Raw genomic sequence first — 25,518 nt, 5'->3', positions numbered from 1 at the left:
TAAAATTGGAAATAATAAATAAAATAAATAAAAATTGAAAATAAAAGTTAAAAATATGTCTAATAAAATTATCTGCGAAAGAAAAGATTTTCATGGCTGACAAAAAGGGTGGAATAAAAATCGAATGGAATAAAAATCCAGACCACTCTAGGTAAAGTAAAGTGATTCAACATAAAGCAGGGTAGGGAAGAGCAACGAAGAGCATGGTAAACTGAGAATGTAAAAACAGGTAACAGAAATAAATCCAAGCATACCACAATTAATCAATTAAACTCACATAAAAAGAGAAAGAGTCTCACAGATTGTGTTGAACCTAAAAGTAAAAATCCACTTCTATGTTGTATTAAATAAAAAGATAAATGAGGAAAAAACAAATAAAAAGAAAGCAAATGTAACAATCTCAGGTAGAGTAAAACTTCAGACAGAAAGGACTAAAAGGATCAAAGAGGGATATTTAATATTAACAAGCATGGTTATATCACCTAGAAAACATAGCAGTTACAATCTTTTGTGTAATTAGCCATGTAGCTTCAAGATACATAATGCAAAACATAATTTAAATAGAAGGAAAAATTGTTACATCTACAGCTGTAATGAAAAGCTTACCATACCTCCTTTGGTAATCCACAGATTAGCAAGCATATAGAGGATTTGGATTACACAATCAATAAGCTTTAACTAACCTCCCGAATATAAACAACTTTGCACACAAAAGAAAATAACATTCTTTTTAGGTGCACATGATCCACAAAATTTGTTCATGTATTAGAACATGCTCATTCAGCAGTTAAACCCACCAATTTCATTAAAAAGAAATAGAAATAATAATCATAGGGTTCATATTTACTGACCATAATTTATTTATTCAGCAAATATTTATTGAATGCCTATTGTATTCCAGGATCTGTTTTAGGTACTGAAAATGTGGTAGTGAATAAAAGACAATGTTCCTGTTCCCAAAGAGTTTACATCTTAAAGAAAGGAATCAAGTAATACCTAAACATATAAACAGGTGTGATAAATCCTTTACTGGAAATCCAACTGGATGATGTTATTGAAGCGGGGGGGGGGGATATTTTAAATTGCATGTTTAGGGAAAGCCTAGAAGAGGAGGTGACATGACATGATATAATGATAAAATTGGACATTAATACAAAAAATTCTCACCCAACCCAAAACGAAAAACAACTTTTCTAAATGGCTCTTGGGTTCAAGAAGAAATAAAAGTCAACACTTCATATTATGTAGAGAAGAATGAAAATGAGAACACCAGTTATAATATCTGTGGGATGTGGTTAGAGCAGTATCAAGAGGGTAATTTATAGACTCAGATACACATTTGAAAACAAGAAAGGTTTAAGACAAATGAACTAAGTGCTCAACTCAAGAATGTAGAAGAGGGACAATAAACTGAAGCGAAGGAAATGGAAGGAAAAAAATAAAAATTGAAAACAAGATAAGAAATAAAACAAAAAGCACAGTACAACTGATTGATAAAACCTGACCTTGTTCTAAGAGAAATGAATTTGGCAAATCTGATCAAGAAAAGAAAAGAAACATTAGGAATGGTAGTTGCAAATATAGAAGACATTTGGGAAAAAATTAAGAAAATGTCACAATTTTTACCACTAAATTTAAAATTTCAGACAAAATGGATATTTTAAGAAAGTATAAGTTACCAACATTGGTTCAAGAAATAGAAAATTTGAATAGATCAATAACCAATGAAGATGTCAAAAAATAATTAAACACCTATGACTTCAAAACCAACAAAAAGGAAAAAGTACAATTATCATACTCAGACTCTTTTCTAGCAAAGTTCTTCCAACCTTCAAGGAGTAGAAAATTTTCTGGTATATAAACTATTTCCAGAACATAGACAACTTTCCAAATCATTTTACAAGGCTAGTATAATCTTAGCAGCAAGAACTGGAAAAAAATGATGCACAAAAAAGGAAACTATAAACTGGCTCATCAACAAACATGTACAAAAAATAGGAAATCGAGTATTAGCAAATTGAAATAGAGCAGTGTATTAAAAAACAGTTGCTACCATGTGGGATTTATCCCAAGAATTCAAGTGCAATTTTTTATTTGAACAGTTTTATTATAATCCACTCTAGTAAAATAATTTTAAAATCATGTAAAATAATATTAAATAGTAAAGTGATATGAAAATATTAAAATATGATTATCCCAATAGATACCATAAGATCATTTGTTGAAATTAAGCATCCATTCCTGATAACTCTTAGCATTCTAGGAATAGAGGAGGTTTCCTTAATTTGGCAAAGGGTTTGCGCCAGAGATGTACAGAAACATTGTACTTAATGGTAAAAGATGAAGTATTCCCATTATAGCCAGGAGCTAGACTCTGACTATAAGGATGTCTGTTATCACATTTACTATTCAACATTATTCTGAAGTTCTTGTTCTGTGCATAAACTAAAAAAAAGAAATGAACAATATAAAATCTTAGAAAGGAAAAATACTAAATTGTCATTCACAGACAATATAGTTGTCTCTTTAAAAAATCAGAGAGAATCAACTGACAAACTTTTGGAACTAATAATAGAGATTCATTAGGGTGGCCAGATACAAGAGCAACATACAAAAATCGTAGCCTCATCTTGCATCAGGGATGAACAACCAGACTATTCGATTCAAAGAAGCTTCTGTGTTAGAATAGAGGAAAGACGCTGATTCACAGAATCTCTCCCAATACTTAAAAAAAAAAAAAAAGCAAAACAAAAGGAGTAAAAAACCAGCAGGGGTGGAGTGGGAGTCATCATCAGCAACCAAATAAAGAAAGGGGGACATCCTAATTACATAAACTTCCAACAGTTACAGGCAAGTAAGGAAACAGAAGATTTGAAGGGGGGGTAAACAGAAGGAGGAATGAACCATGAGAGACTGTGGGTTCTGGGAAACAAACTGAGGGCTTCAGAGGGGAGGGGGGTGGGGGATTGGGATAGGCTCGTGATGGGTATTAAGGAGGGCACATATTGCATGGTGCACTGGGTATTATATGCAAATAATGAATCATGGAATATTGCACCAACAACTGGGGATGTACTGTATGGTGACTAATATAACAAAATAAAAATTATTAAAAAAAAAGAAACAGAAGATTGCAGAGCTGAGCCCAGTGGTGCTGTGCAGCCAGGTCCTTAACCTTGCCCTTGCCCCTTGGGTGCCATATAAGATATGGCATGTGAAAAGCAAAGAACCTAAAGGAGAAAAAACATACCCCAAAGTACAGAAGGAAATTTCCAACAAGCACTTCAAGCTATAAATCAACTTAATAAGAATATAGACTTAATTAAAAAAAAACCCAAAAGCTCAAAGTTGAGATGATAAGAGAGCAGAATTAGATAAAAAGGAAGATTGCAAACTAAGGAACCAATTAGGCCCCAAAAACATTACCACAGAAGTAATAAATTATAAACAGCTGAACTGGAAAAACGTGGCTAAAAATTGAATTACAGACAGAAGAAAAGCTTGAGATAATTACACCAATCAGAGATGAGAAAGACCAAAAAAAAAAAGCAAATTGAAGGAAATAAGGAGATGTAATATATGTACACAGATATTAAGAATACATTCTTCTTATTTTTATCTATTTACATATTTTTTAGATTTATTTATTTTATTTGAGAGAGAGAGAGAGAAAGAGAGAGAGTGAGCGTGAGCGGGAGGAGGGGCAGAGGGAGAGGGAGAGAATGTGAAGCAGACTCTGTGCTGAGTGCAGAGCCCGAGGCATGGCTCCATCCCAGGACCCTGAGATAGTGACCCCAGCCGAAAATCAAGAGTCAGATGCTTAACCACTGAGCCACCCAGGTGCGCCAAGAATATATTCCTTTTTTGTTGTTGTTGTTGTTGTTAAATATATTTTTTTAAGATTTTATTTATTTATTCGACAGAGATAGAGACAGCCAGCGAGAGAGGGAACACAAGCAGGGGGAGTGGGAGAGGAAGAAGCAGGCTCACAGCGGAGGAGCCTGATGTGGGGCTCGATCCCATAACGCCGGGATCACGCCCTGAGCCGAAGGCAGACGCCCAACGACTGAGCCACTCAGGCGCCCCTGTTGTTAAATATTTTTTAAAAAACTTATTTATTTGACAGAGAGAGAGAGCAGAAGCATGGTGAGCGGCAGGCAGAGGGAGAAGAAGGCTCCCTGCTGAGCAAGGAGCCCAATGCGGAGCTCGATCCCAGGACCCTGGGATCATGACCTGAGCAGAAGGCAGATGCTTAACCAACTGAGCCACCCAGGTGCCACCCAAGAATATATTCTTAAAGAATGAAATGCTCAGATGTAAAGAACATATCTTCCAGGAAGTTTAATTGTGCTTTGAAAGTTTGAAGGTTATTTCATGGTGTTGGAATCTGAGTGATTGTTTACCTTTCTTCTTTGTACTTTACTGCATTGAATCACTTAGTTAAATTAGCATGCACGATTTTCATACGTACAGAGGTAGTGAAAAGAAGGGGCACATGCACCCCAATGTTTATAGCAGCAATGTCCACAATAGCCAAACGGTGGAAGGAGCCGAGATGCCCTTCAACAGACGAATGGATAAAGAAGATGTGGTCCATATATACAACGGAATATTACTCAGCTATCAGAAAGAACGATTACCCACCATTTGCATTGACATGGATGGAACTGAAGGGGATTATGCTAAGTGAAATAAGTCAAGCAGAGAAAGACAATTATCATATGGTTTCACTCATATGTGGAACATAAGGAATAGCACAGAGGGCATTAGGAGAAGGAAGGGAAAAATGAAGGGGGGAGTCAGAGGGGGAGACGAACCATGAGAGACTATGGACTCTGGGAAACAAACTGAGGGTTTCAGAGGGGAGGGGGGCAGCGGGATGGGTTAGCATGGTGATGGGTATTAAGGAGGGCATGTATTGCAATAAGCACTGGGTGTTATATGCAAATAATGAATCATGGAACACTACATCAAAAACTAATGAAGTACTGTACGGTGACTAACATAACATAATTAAAAAAAAACAGAAATTGTTTTCCAAAAAACAAAAAAGAATATCATGCGAAAAAAGCCACAATTCACAATGTTAACCAAAACTATGCAATATTTGGGAATACAGCAATTAAGAAATATGTAAAATTTACATGAAGAAAACTATACAATTTTACTGAAAGGCACACAAGATATAAATAAATTTTTTAAAAATACCGGGGTGCCTGGATGGCTTAGTCAGTTAAGTGTTCGACTCTTGACTTTGGCTCAGGTCATGATCTGAGGGTCTTGAGATCCAGCCCCACATCAGGCTCCTTGCTGAGTGTGGAGCCTGCTTGAGATTCTCTCTCTCCCGCTCCCTCTGCACACCACCCCCCGTGCTCACATGCACTCTCTCTCTCTTTTTAAAAAAGTTTTAAAAATAATAAAAATAAATAAATAAAATACTACATGACCCTGGATGAAAATAATAATTTATTAATATGATTTTAATTATTCCCCAGGTTATTCTATAAATTCAATGCAATTTTAATAGAAGCCCAATTTTTTTAAAAATTGAAACTTGGAACTTTACTTGAAATGCCCAAGCATATCCAAAAACAGTTTGAAAAAGCAGAGCAATGAAAGATTTGTCCTCCTGGACACCTAAACTTGCTACAGAACTGTACCAATTCAAAGTGTGCTATTGAGGCAGTTGTGTGTGTGTGTGTATACACACACACATATATATGTATACACACACACACATATATATATATTTATCAGCAGAACAGAAAAGTCAATCCATGAAACATGTCTGACTATAAATGAGAATTAAGTATAAGTCATTTTTTATTTTTAAAAGATTTATTTATTTGAGAGAGAGCTAGTGAGTGGGGGGAGGGGAAGAGGGAGAGACTTCTCAGGCAGACTGCCCCACCCCCCTACCCACTGAGCAGAATATGGAGCTGAAGCAAGGCTTGCACCCAGAACTCTGAGATCATGACAAGCCAAAATCAAGAGCTGGGCACTCAACCGACTGAGCCATCTAGGCACCCCTAGCATAAGTCATTTTAAATTAGTTGAGGAGTAATGGACTATTATGTGAGTTGCACTGTAATTTGGCCATATATTTGAATATATATACACATACATATATAGCATATATATACATATCAACACATGTATATAATATATATACACACACACACACACACACATATATATATGTATCTGTGTATGTATATATTCAAATATACATGGCTTACATAACCCAGAAGCCATATAGGAAAAAGTTAATATATTTAACTACATTAAAATATAAAAATTCTGATATCAAAAAATACCATAAAAGTAAGATGTCAGTGACAGTTTGGGAGAATATATGTGCAACTTATATAACAGAAAAATAACTACTGTATAGGTATGCACAAGGGACTACAAATAGTGAGAAAAACACTGCTGAATAAAAAAAATACTCAAAGGATATTAACAACTAATTCTCAGTGAAGAAATGCAAATGACCAATAAGCATACGCAATGATGCTAAAGCATACAGATATTTAGGAAAATGTGAATTAAAAGGACAAGCTCATACTTTTTTTTGCCTCTTATATTGACACTAATTACTAATTTACAGTGTGCACGAGAGCATGTGGAAGGGTGCTGTCATGTGCTTGACAGGAGTATAAATTACCCGGTGTCTTTGGAGGGTAGTTTGGCTGTATACCCGTTAAATATATCTCATATCCTTCTTTGTGCAGTATTGAATATATAAAATCTCATACCCTTAAATGAACAATTTTATTTATATCAGAATATCCTAAAGAAATCCTTCTATCTGTGGGTACCAGATTTTTTCATTGTAGCCTTGATCTTATTAGACCCAGACCCAGAATAATTTTATGTTAATCAGTGGGGTGTTGGGAAAAGAAATTAGATAAACAATAGCATAATCAAGCTATGGAATAGTACGTAGCAGTTAAAAATAATAAAACATATTTATGGGGCACCTGGGTGGTTTAGCTGTTAAGCGTCTGCCTTTGGCTCAGGTCGTGATCCCAGGGTCCTGGGATCAAGCCCTGCATCGGGCTCCCTGCTTGGCGGGAAGCCTGCTTCTCTCTCTCCTACTCCCCCTGCTTATGTTTCTTCTCTCACTGTCTCTCTCTGTCAAATAAATGAATAAAATCTTTAAAAAAATAATAAAACATATTTAAATGTACTGGTATGTGGGTGCGCCTTGGTGGCATAGGCGGTTAAGCGACCGACTCTTGATTTTGGCTCAGGTCCTGCTCTCAGGGTTGTGAGATCGAGCCCTGTGTTGTGCTCTGCACTGGGGTATAGTCCGCTTAAGACTCTCCCTCCCTCTCCCTCTGTCCCCTCCCCTCATGCATGCTCGTGCACTCTCTCTCAGTCTCTCTCTCTCAAATAAATTAATGGAAATCTTTAAAAAATAAATGTACTGGCACGTAGAGCTCTCTGAGATGTAATTTTTAAAATTTAGTTATTTTTATTAACATATAACGTATTATTTGTTTCAGGGGTACAGGTCTGTGATTCATCAGTCTTACACAATTCACAGCGCTCACCATAGCACATACCCTCCTCAAGATCCATCCCTCAGCTACCCCATCCCCCTCCAGCAACCCTCAGTTTGTTTCCTGAGATTAAGAGTCTTTTATGGATGTCTCCCTTTCTGGTTTCCCCTTGTTTGAGATGTAATTTTAAATGGAAAAAAATGAGTTGCAAAACAGTATGTAAAATATAATCCCATTTATATATTTAGTAAGATATGCATGTATATATAATGTATAGAAAATCATTTAACACAGCAAATTTATAACAATGGGGAGGTAAGTGTGCGTTGGATGAGGATAGTGGAGTTAAAGTGATACTAGTGTTTTTCTGGGTTTGACTCTTATACTAGAATGTATTCTTGTGAAATTTGCATGTAATTACAGAAAATAAACAGCAAATAATAAAATACCCTAAGTATATTTCCATCAGGATACATAAAACTAAATCTTTCTTTTTATCAGCCATATTGTATATTTAACATAAAATATTTAACCTTTCCCTTTATGTTTCTTCAGGTTTTTTTTAAACCTTTATAGGGACTGCAATAGATACCCTTTGTGAAATATGCACATATCTCTGAGAAACTGTGTAGGTATATACACTGGTTAAATTCCTAGTAATAGCATTGCTGGGTCAAAGAATTTGTATGATATTATATTTGTAACTTAATAGATTTTTGCCAACTGAAAAAAGGTTGCATCAGAGTATCTGCCTCCAACAGAGTGTGGGAGTGCCCCCCATTTCCCCACAGACCAATCAACAATATTATCAAAATTCTGTGTGTGTGTGTGTGTGTGTGTGTGTGTGTGTGTGTATTTAAAGACTTAATTATTTATTTGAGGGGGGAGGGAAGGAGGGAGAGAATCTCAAGTAAACATCCTGACATCATGACCTGAGCCTAAACCAAGAGTCAGCTCAGTCAGCTGAGTCACCCAGGCATCCTTCACATTTCTGTATTCTGACAAACTCCTAGCTGAAACAAGGTAAGATTCAGTTGTTTGGATTTGCCTTTCTTTGAAGTTGAGCATCTTTTTTTTAAATGTTTTTTTATTACATCATGTTAGTCACCATACAGTACATCCCTGGTTTCTGATGTAAAGTTCGATGATTCATTACTTGCGTATAACACCCAGTGCACCATGCAATACGTGCCCTCCTTACTACCCATCACCAGCCTATCCCATTCCCCCACCCCCTCCCCTCTGAAGTCCTCAGTTTGTTTCTCAGAGTCCATAGTCTCTCATGCTTCATTCCCCCTTCTGATTACCCCCCCTTTCTTTATCCCTTTCTTCCCCTACCGATCATCCTAGTTCTTATGTTTCATAGATGAGAGAAATCCTATGATAATTGTCTTTCTCTGCTTGACTTATTTCACTTAGCATTATCTCCTCCAGTGCCATCCATGTTGCAGCAAATGTTGAGAAATCATTCCTTCTGATAGCTGAGTAATATTCCATTGTATATATGGACCACAACTTCTTAATCCAGTCATCTGTTGAAGGGCATCTCGGCTCCTTCCACGATTTAGCTATTGTGGACAATGCTGCTATGAACATGGGGGTGCATATGGCCCTTCTCTTCGCTACGTCTGTATCTTTGGGGTAAATACCCAGTATTGCAATGGCTGCATCATAGGGTAGCTCCATTTTTAACTTTTTAAGGGACCTCCACACTGTTTTCCAGAGTGGCTGTACCAACTTGCATTCCCACCAACAATGTAGGAGGGATCCCCTTTCTCCACATCCTCTCCAGCAATTGCTGTTTCTTGCCTTGTCAATTTTGGCCATTCTAACTGACGTAAGGTGGTATCTTAGTGTGGTTTTGATTTGAATTTCCCTGATGGCTAATGATTTTGAACATTTTTTCACGTGTCTGTTAGCCATTTGTATGTCATCATTGGAAAAGTGTCTGTTCATATCTTCTGCCCATTTTATGATTTGTTTATTTCTCTCATATTGAGTTTGAGAAGTTCTTTGTAGATCTTGGATACCAGTCTTTTATCTGTAGCATCATTTGCAAATATATTCTCCCATTCCGTGGCCTGCCTCTTAGTTTTCTTGACTGTTTCCTTGGCTGTGCAGAAGCTTTTTATCTTGATGAAGTCCCACAAGTTCATTTTATCTTTTGTTTCTCTTGCCTTTGGAGATGTGTCATGAAAAAGGTTGCTTTGGCAGAAGTTGAGCATCTTTTCATATGTTTATCAGTCACCTGTATTTCATTTCTGCGAACAAATCCATTCAGGTCTTTGGCACATTTTTCTGTTGGGTTATGATTTTACTAGTGATTTGTAAGTTTTTAGATTATTACGAATTAGCCACTTGTCATCCTATGCTTATGGGTTTTGTATTTTACTTTCCTGAAGTTCTAAATGTTTATATAATCAATTTCTGAATCTTTCCCTTCGATGGAGAATATAAATTGGTCACAGGCAATTGAGTTCTGAAAAGTTATTAGTAAGGTTCTTTGGCACTCTGGGCTCCCTGGCTCACTTCCTAGAGGGGCCTCCCCCACACAGGGGCCCCTCACAGGGGGAGCTTCCTGCTGGAGAGTCAGATTTCAGCATTCAAAGAAAGAGACTGCCTGAAGGGTCTATATTTAGAGTATGACTCCCCAGCAGGGACAGCTGAATGTCTGGGGACTAACTCCTGCATACTTTGTCCCTGAGTTCTGGGATTATTCTGAGGGGCTTGTATGGGTGCTGCAGTGAAATTGTAACACAAGGCAGGGAGTGAAAAGGCCTTTCTCAGCTGGTGCTGACTGCTTGGCATCCTGCAAACTACGCTTGCTGTGAGGGAAGAATGACACAGATTTCAGGGGTGGTGCAGTGATTCACAGTCATCCACAGACCCTCAGCGCTGTCGCCCCTGGAAGATGGTGAGCACTAGCTGCTGCTAGGGTGACAGACATACAGGACGTGAGCACAGATCCTGGAGACAGCTCACCCGTGGCAGGATTAAATGAAAATTCCACCTGCTAAGCCTCATTTCCATCACTGGGAGAGCCGTTGGTCCTGTTCAGCCTGTGATGAGACCGATTTGATCACATGCTTATGTAAAATCCAAATAAAGTCCCTTGAATGGAAAGCGGGTTAATCTGGGAAGTCATCAGTTTTCAGGCACTGGGTTCATCAGGAGTTGGGTCTTCATTCAATCATCCAGGAGTCATCTGAAGAAGTTCTCAGACACTTGACACAAGATCATAGTAAGTTCAGCCAGAACTTGAAAAGGTCTTCAAATCACTTGTGGGAAATTGCCAGTTTTAGAAAACTGAATGTCTTCCCGCAGATTAATTTATAGATCACATTGAAAACGTGCTGGTTTTGTTTAGGAAAATTTTGTCCATAAAATGTCAATAATTACTAGTATGTTTTGAAAACTGAAATCGTTTACAGCAATTAACGTGGCAAAAAATAACGTGAACAGATGAGTCTTGTTATTTTTACGAACTCATTTTTAAATGTCGAATGAAAATGGCTTGCCTGCATTTCCCAATTGCAAAAACAATGAATGCGATGTTAGGTGGGGGCGGGGAAGAACATTATAAAAACAAAGTTAAGCATCTACTTGCACTCTCTGCTTCCTTTTCTGACGCCCCTTCCCAAGCCCATTTTGGTGCAGCAACGCACCCGATGGGGAGTGTTAGTCTTATAGCCAAAGAGAGAAAAGGATTTCTCCAAGAGAAAAGGCCAGAGCCGAGGCTTGGGGGAGGGCGATATGCAGACCCTCCCCAGTAACCAGAGAAGGGCAAACCCCCACCGCAAAGCGGTGAGGCCACACTAGGCGGCCCCCACATTGGAGGGGACAGAGCTGGGCGACCAGGCGGTGCGCTTTGGGGCTCGGCTCACAGACCGGTGGAGGGGGAGCTAGGTAGGGCGGAGGTGGGGGGCAGGGTCCCGTAGAACTCCCCGCAGGGAGGGGGTGGGGTGGGAGGGGAGAGAGAGGGGGAGAGAGAGCATTGGTGACGCGCGCCCTCACGTGACCCGGAGCTGCAGAGCGACGCAGCCTTCGGTGCAGTCGTCACTCCCGTCTGGGTACCGGCTCCCCGCTGCCCTGCGCCTGGCGGGCTGGCGTCGGACCCGAGGCAAGCAGAACAGGTAAGGGCTCCGGGGCCCGCGCTCGAGGCCAGGGCGGCAGCGGCCCCCTCCCCCCGGTGGCCGGTTCGGGGATGGGGGACAAAGCGGGCTTAAGTTCCAGGAGACTTCGCTGTGATTCTCCCGAGTCCCCTCCCCCTGTCTCCGTCTGTGCCGGGAACCTTGGGCTCTGACCGGGCGGATGGTTGGCTGGGGGTGGCGGGGCGGAGTGTCTCTAGAGGAAAATGCGGAGATTGAGATTTCCCATCCTCTCTGACTCTAATCGTTGACCGCACACGTCCGCCCAGCTTCCTGCTCCTGTCAGTGGAAGGGACATGCCACCGTGGCGTTTACAGAGAAAATGGTGGGCCTTGGTGACTGGACGGTGGCGTTGGTGGGGGTGGCGTCTGGGAGTGCGGGGACGGACATTTGATAACCGGGATCCTGAATCCCGAAAGGTGAGTACTGGGATCTGTGTCCTGGGTGCTGGTCCAAGCACTCAGTGCCTTTACTCTCTCCTGTCTGATGGACAGTAGTTCCGTGTGGCACAATTTGTGGCGAGGCAAGGGAAGAAGGCGAGAAGAAAACTGCACGGGATCTGTGGAGGTTAGTGTGACCACGGCCCGGCCTTTGAACGGTTGAAGTCCTGTAGGAATTCTCTACGACAGGAACTTAGGCGCCGCTGTCCTGTTGGGATGTGGGGTGGGGCTAACTAGGGGACTTTCCCTAAACTGCATGTACTTACTAAGCCTAGGGGTTTTAACTGAAATTGTACGTTGATGACCAGTAAAGACAGCAAACTTTTCCATGGATGCTTTTGTTCGCACTGCAGATACTATTAAGAAAATACCAATGGTCGTATCAAAGAACTTTACTTATTTTTTGAGATAGCCTCTGCCGGGAGGGATAGTGATTTTGTGGAAGAAAAAGCCTTCCCACACTCCTCACTTCTTTTGCTGGAGTCTCCTAGAGATGGGTTTAAGGGGAGGTAGATGGCAGGCAGTAGGCTATGTTTGATTCTAGAGTAGGGGATGGGGGCCTCCATCTCTCTCTCTCTCCGTTTTCCAGTTTTCCAGATTCGCTCGCCTGTCTGAGCACCTTGGTGAAGGAAATGATGGACTTTTGGGAGAAACCTTAGAATCCTACAGGTGGTTTTAAAGTAATTTGCCCCTGTCTCTTCCCTTTTATTTCTCCTGCCTCCCTTTTACACACTGCCCATTTCAGTGCTGGGGAAGCCCCAGGTTCTGCTTGCTAGAGAGTGGGTCTCTAGATCCAGTAAGTCAGGTACTGGGACCCCTGTTTTAGATGCTGGGATGTCACAAGCACTCAACAGTTACCTCCCCCCCCCTTTTTCTTTGTTTGTTCCTAGGTCTTCCCATAGGCCTACACTAGGGCTGTTTACCACTGGAAGCCAGGGAAAGGGGGAGACTGGCCTGGAACCGTTGAAGGTTGGTGTGAAAGTGGGCAGCACCTGGGAATAACAAGAGGGTGAGCACAGAAGGTGGCTGAGACTTGAGAGGCAGTGGACGGTACTTTTGCCTCTTCTACACTCTGCCCGATTTCCACAGTGTTGCTACATCCCCTGCTGATTTCAGGGCAGGAAACAGGAGGAATAGTGGGGTAAGGGTGGGCTGGAGTGTGACTGAGAGAAGACTGGAGAGATCACAAGATGGGACACATTAGCAAACTGGACATGGGCTCTGGCAAGGCAGGTACCGGGATCAGGGATCAGGGTGCTTGTCTGTTCTGTGAGGACTTGGTGTCTATTACCTCCTGTTTGTTTGCTTGTCCATAGATCTGCCTGCAGGTCTGCTGTAGGGCTTGAGATTACTGGAAGCAAAGAAACAAGGAGGAAATTGCCCCTGATCAGTATAGACTGGTAAGAGGATGGGAACTGCCTGGGTAGACCTCCAGGGTGGGTTGGTGGAGATCAGCGTGCATCCAGTGTGGTCAATGTCAGTCTGGAGTGTCCTCAGCCTGTCCCTTTCCCAGCCACCTTTCCTACCATCCCCATCACTTACTCCACATTCTCACCTTTATTTTGGTATGGAGAGTGGCGTGAGCTGAGGGAGATAGAAAGGTAGTTTGATAATATGCCTGTCACATCAAGAACAAAATCTCCAGCCCCATCTGTCCCTCCGTCTGTCTGTCTGTCTCTAGGTCCACAGATCTCATGAGTTAATAGATCTACTTTAGGGTATATCACCAATCAAGAGAAGGAAAGAGGAGGGAACTGCCTTGATCATTACAGGTTGGTATGAGGGTGGGGACCTTTGGGAGTGGTGACAAGAGTAGGTCCAGTAAAAATCAAGGTCTGAGTGCTTCTCAGTCTCTCCCATTCATAGTCAGTCCCCCTCACCATCTTTTCCATTATTCATTTGGTGTAAGGAAATGTATATGGATGTACCTTAGGGGAACATTGTTGGGCACTGGGAAAAATGGGAGGGGAGAAAATAGAAGGGATGGAGAGAGAGTTTGCTCATCATCCTCTTCTCCCACCACGCACATCATTTCTACACTTTCCTGTCCTTCTGTGTATCTATCTGTATGAGGCACAAAATTAGAAGAGAAATTTTAGTCCATTTCCTTCCTCCACTTCTAGGTCCACCTCCAGTGGCAGCTGTAGTGGCCTTTAAGTGGCTGAAGACCAGCGCCTTCACAGGCCTACACCCAGACCTACTACCCTCTTTCCCCATCCTGATTGAGTCCCCTGTACCTTGTTCATGCCTTCAGTGGGGGTGATTACATGGGTCGCGTTCAGGAAGTGGGCTGGGTGACTGCAGGACTGGTGGTTTGGGCTGGTACCTGCTACTACCTTTACAAATTAACCAAGGGAAGAGCCCGGAGTGTGAGGACACTTGCCAAAAATGGGTCCAGAGTCAAGATGGAGACTGTGGTTGGGGTACAGAACCAGACCTTGGCCATGGGTGAAGCCATGGCTGGGACAGAGACTGAGACTAGACCCAAGGCCACCACTGGAGCAGAAACTGAAGCAGGAGGTAGGGCTGGGGCTGAAGTAGTGATTACCACCCCTGCTAAAGCCAGACCCAAAGCCAACTCTCAGGCCATGACAATGGCTGAGGCAGAGGCAGAGATACAATCAGAGGCCAAAACAGTGGCCAGAACAGTGGGCATGACAGAGGCAGTGACTCTGACTGAGGCCCAGGTCAAAGCCGGGGAAGTGGCTATGAAAGAGGCCGTGACTCAAACGGACTCTGAGGCTGGGAGAGTAGTCAAGAAAGAGGCTGTGACCCAGACCAAGGCTAAAGCTTGGGTACTGGCTGCCAGGGCAGAGACTAAGAAAGAAGTAATGACCCAGACCAAAGTGGAAGCTCGTATACTGGCTGAAAAAGGGATGAACAGAGTAATGGTGACACGGAGCGAGGTCCTAGGAGTGATCAGGGAAGTGTCCAAGATGGGTGCCATAAATAAGACTGGAATTGTGGCTGAGACCAAGGCAGGAGCCCTGGAAGAGACTGTGAGTGTGGCTGAGACTCAGTCTGAGGCCAGGCCTGCTAACACAGTTGATGCTAAGGGAAATCCTAATACCGTGTCCAGGGCTGAAGTTGGAGTGGACATGAGGTCGTGTGCACCATCTCAGGCTGTGACCAAGATCCAGGTCGACAACATGCCTGGTGCTGGGGTTGAGGTCAAGGGGAATCACAAAACCAGGTTTCAGGCAGAGTCTAGGGCAGACATGAGGGCTTCTGCCCAGCCTCAGATTATAGCCAAGACCCAGGCTGAGGCTATGCTTGGGGCAAAGGTTGATGCTGGGGTTAATACCAATGCCATGTGTAAGGCAGGGGCAGGGGCAGATCTGAGAGTTTCTACACAACCTCAGACTGCGGCCAAGAAACAGGGCGAGACAATGTTTGGTGCCAGGGCTGATGACAGGGGAAGCACTGATGTCACATCTAAGGCAATGGCTGGAGCCGACACGTGGGCTGCTACTCAACCTCAGGCTGTAGTCAGTGCTCAGGCTGAGGCTATCCCTGACGCCCGGGTTAAAGGTAGAGGCAACTCCAATGCCATGTCTAAAACTGGGGCCAGGGCAAACTTGAGGGCCAATTCCCAGTCTGAGACCTTGCCTGATGCCAGGGTTAAGACCAGAGACAATCCCAATGCCATGTCCAAGATGGGGGCTGGGACAGACATGGAGCTCTATGCACAGCCTCAGCCTGTGGCCAATGTCCAGGTTGATGCTTTTCCTGATGGCAGGATTAAGTCTAAAGGCAATGCCAATACGATGTCTAAGGAAGGGGCTGGGACAGACACAAAGGCACAGTCTCAGGCTTCCACCAAGAGCCAGGTTGAGACCTTACCTGGTACTAGACCTAAGACTAAGGGAAAAGGCAAAAGCAAGTGTAAAGCAGGAGTCGGGATAGAAATGAAAACCTGTGTGCAGCCTCAGGTTGGGGCCAAGACGCAAGCTGATGCTTTACCCGATTCCAGGGCTGATGGCGGGGGTGATCCTAATGCTGTTTCTAGGTCAGGGGCTAAGGCAGAGCTCAGGGCCTGTGGACAGCCTCAGACTATGGTCAGTTCCCAGGGTGAGGCCTTGCCTGGTGCCAAGAACAAGGTCAGGGGCAATTCCAATGCTATGTCCAAGTCAGGGGCTGGGCCAGATACAATGGGCTCTGCCCAGCTTCATGCTGTGGCCACTTTCCAGGATGAAGCCTCACCTAATACTAAGAATAAAGTCAGGGGCAATCCCAGTGCTATGTCTAAGGTAGGGACTGGCCCAGATTCAATGTGTTCTGTCCAGCCTGAAACAGATACAACAAGCTCTGCTCAGCCCCAGACTGAGGCAAGTTCCCAGGGTGAGGCCTTGCCTGGTACTAAGAACAAGGTCAAGGGCAATCCCAGTGGTGTGTCTAAGGCAGGGACTGGGCCAGATACATTGGGCTCTGCCCAGCTCCAGGCTGTGGCCAGTTCCCAGGGTGAAGCCTTGTCTGGTAACAAGAGCAAGGTCAGGGGCAAGCCCAGTGTTGTGTCTAAGGCAGGGACTGGGCCAGATACTGTGTGTTCTGCCCAGGGTGAAACAGATACAACAGGCTCTGCGCAGCCCCTGGCTGTGGCCTGTTCCCAGGGTGAAGCCTTGCCTGGTACTAAGAACAAGGTCAGGGGCAATTCCAATGCTGTGTCTAAGACAGGGGCTGGGCCAGATACAATAGGCTCTGGTCAGCCTGAGGCTGTGTCTAATTCCCAAGGTGAAGCCTTGCCTGGTACTAAGAATAAGGTCAGAGGCAAGTCCAATGCCATGTCTAAGACAGGGGCTGGGCCAGATACATTGGGCTCTGCCCAGCTCCAGGCTGTGGCCAGTGCCCAGGGTGAAGCCTCGTCTGGTACTAAGAATAAGATCAGGGGCAATCCCAGTGTTGTGTCTAAGGCAGAGGCCAGGGCAGATGCAATGGGCTGTGCCCAGCCTCAAACAGATACAACAGGCTGTGCCCAGCCCCTGGCTGTGGCCAGTTCCCAGGGTGAGGCCTTGCCTAGTATCAAGAATAAGGTTAGGGGCAAGTCCAATCCTGTGTCTAAAACAGGGGCTGGGCTAGATACAGTGAACGCTGCCCAGCCTCAGGCTGTGGCCAGTTTCCAAGGTGAAGTCTTGCCTGGGACTAAGAACAAGGTCAGGGGAAATTCCGATGCTTTGTCTAAGACAGGGAATGGGCCAGATACAGTGGGCTCTGCCCAGCACCAGGCTGTGGCCAATTCCCAGGGTAAGGCCTTGCCTGGTGTCAAGAATAAGGTCAAGGGCAACCCCAGTGCTTTGTCTAAAGCAGGGACTGGGCCGGATACAGTGGGCTCTGCCCAGCCCCAGGCTGTGGCCAGTGCCCAGGGTGAAGTCTTGTCTGGTACTAAGAATAAGATCAGGGGCAATCCCAGTGTTGTGTCTAAGGCAGAGGCCAGAGCAGATAAAATGGGTTCTGCCCAGCCTCAAACAGACACAACAGGCTCTGCCCAACCCCTGGCTGTGGCGAATTCCCAGGGTGAAGCCTTGCCTCGTGTCAAGAATAAGGTCAAGGGCAATCCCAATGCTGTGTCTAAAGCAGGGACTGGGCCAGATACAGCAGGTTCTGCCCAGCCTCAGGTTGTGCCCAATTCCCAGGGTGAAGTCTTGCCTGGGACTAAGAACAAGGTCAGGGGCAATTCCAATGCTGTGTCTAAGACAGGGGTTGGGCCAGATACAGTGGGCTCTGCTCAGCCCCAGGCTGTGGCCAATTCCCAATGTGAAGCTTTGCCTGGTGTGAAGAATAAGGTCAGCAGCAATCCCAATGCTATGTCTAAGGTAGAGGCCAGAGCAGATACAACAAGCTTTGCCCAGCTTCAGGCTGTGTCTAATTCCCAGGGTGAAGCCTTGCCTGGTGCCAGGAGTAAGGTCCGATGTAATCTTAGTGCTGTGTCTAAAGCAGACACTGGGCCAGAGACAGTGGGCTCTGTCCAGCCACAAGCTATGACCAATGCCCAGGGTGAAGCCTCATCTGGTACTAAGAATAAGGTCAAGGGCAATCCCAGTGCTGTGTGTAAGGTAGAGGCCAAGGCAGATGCAATGGGCTCTGCCCAGCCTCGAACAGATACAACAGGCTCTATTCAGCCCCTGGCTGTGGCCACTTCCCAGGATGAAGTTTTGCTTGGTACTAAGAATGTCAGGGGCAATCCCAGTGCTGTGTCAAAGGCAGAGGCCAGGGCAGATACAATGGGCTGTGCCCAGCCTCAAACAGATACAACAGGCTCTATTCAGCCCCTGGCTGTGGCCAATTCCCAGGATGAAGCCTTGCCTAGTGTCAAGAAAAAGGTCAGAGGCAATCCCAATGCTGTGTATAAGGTAGAGGCCGGAGCAGATACAACAAGCTTTGCCCAGCCTCAGGCTGTGTCTAATTCCCAAGGGGAAACCTTGTCTGGTGCCAGGAGTAAGGTCCGGGGCAATCCTAATGCTATGTCTAAGGTAGGCACTAGGCCAGATTTAATGTGTTCAGCTCTGCCTCAAACAGTTATAACAGGCACTGCCCAACCCCAAGCCATGTCTAATTCCCAAGGTGAAACCTTGCTTGGTGCCAGAAATAAGGTCAGGGACAATCTCAATGTGGTATTTAAGGCAGGGGCTGGGCAAAATACAATAGGCTGTCTTTCACCCCAGGCTGTGGCCATTTCTCAGGATGAGGCCCTCCTTGGTGCCAGAAGTAAGGTCAGGGCAAATACCAACGCTGAGTCTAAGGTAGAGGCTGGGGCACATATGATGGGCTCTGGCCAGCCTCAGTCTGTGGCCCATTCCCAGAGTAAGATCTTACCTGGGACAAAGGACAAGGCTGTACCCAAGTCTGAGGCTGAGGCAGAAGCCACAGGAGATGAGGGCTCTGCAAAGCCCAAGGCTGAGGCCATGCCCACTTCTGAGAGTCGGGGTGGGATAGGCACTCAGGCCTGTAGAAAGACTCGGCCTAGGGTCCATGACTATTACTGGAATGGGATTGGTATTGAGGATTGGATTGCTTCTGAGCGATGGATCAAATTTAGGTTTCAGGCCAGGGATGGATACTGGGAGAATAGCATGTCCTGGGCTGATGATGAGAATGAAGCCAGTATTGAGTCCTGGAGTGGGGCTAGTGATAAGTCAGTTAGGTCCTGGGCTGGGGTTAAGGCTGAAAATGAAGTTGGTTTTCCATCCTGGGCTGCAGCTGGGGACCAGGCCTGTGGGGGGCTCTGGGTTGGGAGCAAGGCCAGTGGGAGTTCTTTGTCAGAGGCTGGGGATGTGGCCATTGGAGCATCCTGGATTGGGGCTGAGAACCAGGCCAGTGGGGGGTCTTGGGCTAGCCCTGGGAACCAGGCTGTTGGGGAGCCCTGGGCTGGAGGTCAGGCCAGTGGGGTGTCCTGGGCTGGGGAAGATGCCATTGGAGGGTCTTGGACTGGAGCTGAGGAACAGGCCAGTGGAATGTCCCAGGATGGGGCTGGGATTCAGGCTAATGGAGGGTCCTGGGCTGAAGCTAGAGCTGGGAATGTGGCTAGTATTGGGTACTGGCCTGGGGATATGGAGCAGACTAGTGGAGGGTACTGGGTTGGGACTGGTGATCTGTCTGGTGGATCCAAGCCTAGATTTGAGGATCAGGCCAGTGAAAATGTATCCTGGGCTGACACTGCAGACCAAGCCAGTGGAGCGTCCAGGCTGAGGCCTGTGGACCAGTCTGGTGAGTCCTGGGCTAGGGCTAGGGAGCAGGCCAACAAAGGTTCTAGGCCAGGGTTTGTGAACCAGTCCAGTGTTGGGTCCTGGGCTAGCACTGGGAATCAGGCCAGTGGAGGATTCTTGGTTGGGACTGTGGACCAGGCCAGTGGGGGGTTCTGGGCTGGGACTAGTGATCAGTCTGGTGGTGAGTCCAAGCCTAGGTTTGAGGATCTGGCAAATGCAGAAGCGTCTTTGGCTAGGGTTGGTGGCCAGGCTGGTGGAGGGCCTAGGTTGGGACCTGAGGACCAGTCCAGTGGAAGGTCCTGGGCTGACTCTGGGCACCAAGCCAGTGGAGGGTTCTTGGTTGGGGCTGTGGACAAGGCCAGTGGAGGGACCTGGGCTGTACCTAGGGATCAGGCTGGTGGTGGGACTAAGCCTAGATTTGAAGAGCAGGCAAGTGGAAGAGCGTCTTGGGCTGACAATGGGGGCCAGGCTGGTGGAGGGTCTAGGCTGGGTCCCAGGGACCAGTCCGTTGGAGATTCCTGGGTTGGCACTGGGGACCAGGCCAGTGAAGAATGTAGGCTGGGGCCCGAGGATCAGTCCAAGGGATGGTTCTGTGCTTGCAGTGGGAGTCAGGCTAATGCAAGTGGGTCCTGGGGTGGGGCTGGTGGCCAGGCTATTGGCGGGTCTAGACTAGGGCCCACGACCCCACCCAGTGGTGGGTCCTGGGCTGATACTGGAAGTCGGGTCAGTGGAAGGTCTTGGGCTGGGACTGGAGATGAGGCTAGTAGCTGTCCCAAACCTGGATTTGAGGATCAAGCCAGTGGAGGGGGGTTCTGGTCTGGTGCTGAAGACCAGTCTGTTGGAGGATCTAATCCAGGGCCTGCAAACCAGTCTAGTGGTGGGTCCTGGACTGGCACTGGGAGTCAGGCCAGTGGAAGGTCCTGGGCTGGGGCTAGGGATGAGGTTGATAGCTGTTCCAAACCTGGATTTGAGGACCCAGCAGGTAGAGAAGGCTCCCAGGCTGGCATTGGGGATCAGGCTAGTGGAAAATCTTGGGCTGCGTCTAGGCCTGGTAATGAAGCCAGCAGAGGGTCTAGGCTGGAGCCTGAGGACCAGGCAAGTGGAGGGCCCTGGGCTAGGGCTGGTGACCAGGCCAGTGGAAGACCCCAAATCAGTGCTGAGATGGAGGCCAATGAAAGATCCTGGTTTGGAACTGGGGCTGAGACTAGTCCAGGGTCCTGCTTCAGGAGAGGGGAAGAGGCTGGTATTATATCCAAACCTGGAGGTAAAAACGAGGCCAGTATTGAATTCAGATCAGGGGCTAAAGAAGAGGCTAAAATTAGTTCCAGGTTTGGGGCTGAGGATAAGGCCAGTATTGGGTCCTGGATCAGCTCTGAAGAGGCAGCCTGTATGGATTCCTGTTTGGGGGCTGGGGCTGAGGCTGGCGCTGGGACAGAGGTCGGGAAGGAGTCTTGGCTCTGGGACGGAGATGCGGCCACTACAGGGTCTAGGCTTGGGGCTGAAGAAGAGGCTTGCATGGGGCCGTGGACTTTGGCTGAGGATGTAGAGGAGGATGAGCTAAGTAGAGCATCCAGCCCTGATATTGAGGAGATCAGTTTAAGGTCCTTGTTTTGGGCCGACAGTGAGAAGAGTAATGAGTTCAGATCCAAGAGGGAGAGAAGTGTCAATTTTGAGCACGGAGCTGGAGATAATGCCAGCACCAAGGATAAGCTCGAGGCACCAACTGGCGGGGGAGCTGATGAGAGGCCTTGGTTCTGGGATGGTAATGAAAACAGAAGTGAGGACAAACCTGCACTTAAGACTAAAGCCAAAAAGTCAGCTGAGTCAAGAGGCACATATCCATCCATGGTCCCTGGGGCAGGAATGGGGTCCTGGGCAGGAGCCATGATCTGGACTGAAATGAAACTTCCATACCAAAATGAGTCCTGCTTCCCACCTGAAGATGAGCTCAGAAAGCAGATCAGGTATGAGGAGAAAACTCAGCCCTGGACCTGTCGCTGTAAACGCGAAGCTAATATGGATCCACGAGAGCTTGAAAAACTCATTTGCATGATTGAGATGACTGAAGATCCTTCTATTCATGAAATAGCCAACAATGCTCTTTATAACAGTCCCGAATATCCGTTTTCCCATGAAGTCATTCGTAATGCAGGTAGAATCTCAATTATTGAAAGTTTGCTCAATAATCCCTATCCCAGTGTTAGGCAGAAGGCTTTAAATGCACTGAATAACATCTCAGTGGCTGCTGAAAATCATAGGAAGGTGAAAACATACTTAAACCAAGTATGTGAAGACACGGTCACCTATCCCTTGAATTCAAACGTACAGCTGGCTGGGCTAAGATTGATAAAGCATTTGACTATTATTAGTGAATATCAGCATATGGTTACAAATTACATTTCAGAATTTCTTCGTTTGTTAACTGTGGGAAGTGGAGAAATGAAAGACCATATTTTGGGAATGCTTTTGAATTTCTCTAAAAATCCATCTATGACAAAAGACTTACTCATCGCCAATGCACCAACATCACTGATTAATATCTTTAGCAAGAAAGAGACAAAAGAGAATATTCTTAATGCTCTTTCACTATTTGAAAATATAAATTATCATTTTAAAAGAAGGGCAAAAGTATTTACCCAGGACAAGTTCAGTAAAAATTCCCTTTATTTCATATTCCACCGACCTAAAGCATGTGCCAAGAAACTCCGAGTCTTGGCAGCGGAGTACAGTGACCCTGAGGTGAAAGAAAGAGTTGAGCTATTATTAAGTAAACTCTGATTAGTTGTATGTTCCCAAACAAATTTGAGTAATATTTTGGGTTTGCAGTCTTGGTGTAATGCACGCTGTAAATTGCATTACAACTTTGAAACTGATGTTACTTGTGATGGTCTGTAGCTGGATCACTTTATGAACACCAAATGAATTCAAACTTGTACTGAAAATACGTGTGTTGATTATTACCTTGTCTGGATTGAGATATTTTTAGTATGCTTCATGAGCAGAAACTGACCTGATTCTTCGTAAGTAAGGTAATTTTTGGTCCTTTGTGTGGACTTATGTTTATACATTTGAGACTTTATTTTTATGTTATCAATAAAGTTGTGTGTTTTAAGCAGAAAAAAGAGACACATCTTTGTCCTTGAGTTTATGATCTATTTGGAAAGGCAAGATGTATGGAAACAAAAATATACTAATAAAACCACAAGCCTCTGATCGTGGCCAAACCCTTCCCATCTGTGCAGAAACTTCTGCAGGCAGCCGTGCTGAGGCAAAGTTGTAGAGAGGAGGGGGACATTTAGGTAAACTGGGCTTGAAGGATAGGATAAAAAGGGCAGGAGAGCATTGGAGGAGGGAGTAGTGGTGGGAAGAAAGGCGTGGAGGTGGTAATTCCGCTCCAGAGAGGAGGCTGGCCTGCCTGGAGTTTCAAGTGTGGGGAGGGAGGGGAATGATGGGAAATTGAATCCATCAGTCTGGGAGCCCCTTCATGCAGGATCCCTGATTGCTAAACTGAGGTGTCTGAATGTTACTCCATCCACCCCTGTTAGACCCCAAAGCCTTCTGTGACCAGAAGAATGAAAATGAAAGGAAAAGGATGTAGCTGATTTGTGTGCAGGATGGGTCAGAGTTAGGGTGGCCACTGGCGTGGCCATTGGAGATTGGAACACCAGTTAGGAAGTCACTGCTGTGGTCCAGGCACAAGATGATAAAAGTGTGAGACTTCACTACTGGCCATGGGAATGGCAAAAGGAAGGAAGTGAGAGACTTTAAACAAAGAAGTGATGGAACATATCTTGAGGGCATACAGAGAGGTACAATTTTATTTTAGGGTCCCGGTGGCATTGAATTGGAAAGCATTCTCTTTCTTGGCCAACTCTGGTGTCTATGTAAGTAAATACATTAGTTATTATTTTGAAATACTAAGAAAGAATAATAGAAGAAAGAACAACGTTTAGTGCTTCTATCAGATTTCTTTTAGAAGGCTGATTGAGGCAGAGCCTTTATGGAACCATTGAGAGTGGTGTTGGCATCAATACTGTAGAAGACCCACCTCTCTCCCACGCTAGAGTGTGGTGAGGGTGTGGTGGGAGGGGCGCTTTCAAAGTGGGCTGGTGGGAGCATACATTGGTACAAGGTCCCTTTGGATCCATGCTTCAGAAGCCTTTAAGATGTGCATGCTCTTTGAGCCAGTAATCCTACTTGTAGAAATTTATCTATAGAAAATTATCAAATAATTGGCTTGTACAAAGCTGTGCATCTTCATACTGTTTCGAAGAGTGAAAACGTGCATGACCCAAGTGTCTCAAAATAGGCACTTGGCTGAACAAATTAGGGTGTGTCTGCACATTGAAACATTTTGCGGCAATTGAAAATGGTGATGGGCATCTACGCTTATTTACTTGGGAAAAGTTCAGCATATAATCTTAAATAGGGAAAATAGGCTGCAAGAGCACATGCTATACTTTTTATAAAGAAAAAATATATATTTAAATCATCTCATATATGAGCTTTGGTGTATACTCTGAGAACGTTAATAGTGTCCTATGGGTGTTAGGTTAATGAGTAATTTTACCTGTTTTTTACTCATTTGTATTTTCTGATTTTTAAAAGATTTTATTTATTCATTTGAGAGAGAGAGAGAGAGAGAGGCAGAGAGAGCACAAGCAGGGGGAGAGGCTGAGGGGGAGGGAGAAGCAGAATCCCTGCTGAGCTGGGAGCCCGACGTGGGGCTTGATCCCAGGACCTGGAGATCATGACCTGAGCCAAAGGCAGACGCTTAACCATCTGAGCCACCCAGGCGCCCCCATATTTTCTGATTTTTATATAATACACAATAGGAGCTTTTGCATAATTTACCAAGAGGAAATGGATGGATTTGGGCTAAGCAGACCTGTCAGTAGTATTTCAGGGAACTAGAGTAAAAGTGTAAATAGAGGCTCACATATTGATGTCTAGATATTTGGAAGGTATAAATTAAAATTTTAATAAATATTTTAATAAAGCTGTAAATGTCCATGTAAATGTTTGAAAATTTAAATCTTTTTCACCATTTTAAAAGTAAAACTGTTGTCAATTCTATTATTCAATAGCCACTAAATTTCTGGTGGAAAAAATGATGTCACGCTTGTGGTAGATTCTGCAATCTGCTGCCCTAATCCTCCTTCAGGAATAAAGAGGTTATTATTTAGTTGCTAGGAGTGCTGCCAACAGACTGCCCTCAGCTGTCATCCCTTTTCAGGAATTGCCTCAACTGGAAAGTCACCTCCCCCAAGGTCATACCCTCTTCCTGGGGTACTTCCACCCAATGACTGATTGACATGTCCTTCTTGCCCCAAAAGGGACAGCTTAACTTCTCCCTCTGTCCAATCCTGCTTCCTTCTCTTCCCTTCCACAGATTTTGATCTCAAGAGCATTCCCTAATAAAAGCCCTTCATGCTGAACTCTGAGTCTGCTCTCCAGGAAGCCAATCTACAACAGTTGGTATGAGGAATAGTTCAGGAAAGCATACACTGTGATGAAATTTTGGAGATGACTCACCTGCTGGCCAGCTGGCAATGAGGACCCCATCACTGATGGTAGGTGGAGTAGATAAGAACCTGGAACAGGTGACAAGGAATTGTTAGAGCTTTCGCTGATGGCGAACTGGGATGGCAGTGGTGGAAGGGAATGCATTAGCTGGTTCTATGTAGCAGAATTTCAAGAACTATGTGGGAAATATTAAATA

The 25,518-nt window shown here is 45.0% G+C and overlaps 2 protein-coding genes across 8 annotated transcripts in view; both read left to right on the top strand.

The window, feature by feature from the left end:
- Positions 1 to 13,015: 13,015 nt before the first annotated feature.
- On the top strand, positions 13,016 to 22,920 carry ARMCX4 (armadillo repeat containing X-linked 4). 2 transcript variants are annotated; one of them, XM_087859881.1, is made up of 3 exons: positions 13,016 to 13,065; positions 13,413 to 13,496; positions 14,220 to 22,920. In XM_087859881.1, the coding sequence occupies exon 3, from the start codon at positions 14,364 to 14,366 to the stop codon at positions 22,572 to 22,574; it is 8,211 nt and encodes a 2,736-aa protein (XP_087716007.1). In that variant the 5' UTR covers positions 13,016 to 13,065; positions 13,413 to 13,496; positions 14,220 to 14,363; the 3' UTR covers positions 22,575 to 22,920. The 2 variants fall into 2 exon arrangements, with proteins under 2 accessions (XP_087716007.1, XP_087716006.1); XM_087859880.1 differs by lacking the exons at positions 13,016 to 13,065; positions 13,413 to 13,496 and adding an exon at positions 13,777 to 13,868.
- The window catches only part of ARMCX1 (armadillo repeat containing X-linked 1), a 37,380-nt gene continuing 25,638 nt past the window's right edge, over positions 13,777 to 25,518 (top strand). For all 6 annotated transcript variants that reach the window (XM_087859886.1, XM_087859884.1, XM_087859885.1 and 3 more), the window contains exons 1-2: positions 13,777 to 13,868; positions 25,189 to 25,369. The gene's annotated coding sequence lies outside the window, so the exon portion shown is untranslated. The remainder of the gene's footprint in view (positions 13,869 to 25,188; positions 25,370 to 25,518) is intronic.

The sequence above is a fragment of the Ursus americanus genome, chromosome X (genome assembly GCF_024610735.1).
Source record: "Ursus americanus isolate L20-20 chromosome X, mUrsAme1.1.p, whole genome shotgun sequence".
Taxonomy (NCBI): Eukaryota; Metazoa; Chordata; class Mammalia; order Carnivora; family Ursidae; genus Ursus; species Ursus americanus.
Note: the sequence above shows the minus strand (reverse complement) of the source record. Positions and strands in the feature narration are given on the sequence as shown.

What these genes read in the sequence shown, in the direction of transcription:
- ARMCX4 (XM_087859881.1), top strand. Translation starts at nt 14,364, where the DNA reads ATGGGTCGCGTTCAGGAAGTGGGCTGGGTGACTGCAGGACTGGTGGTT.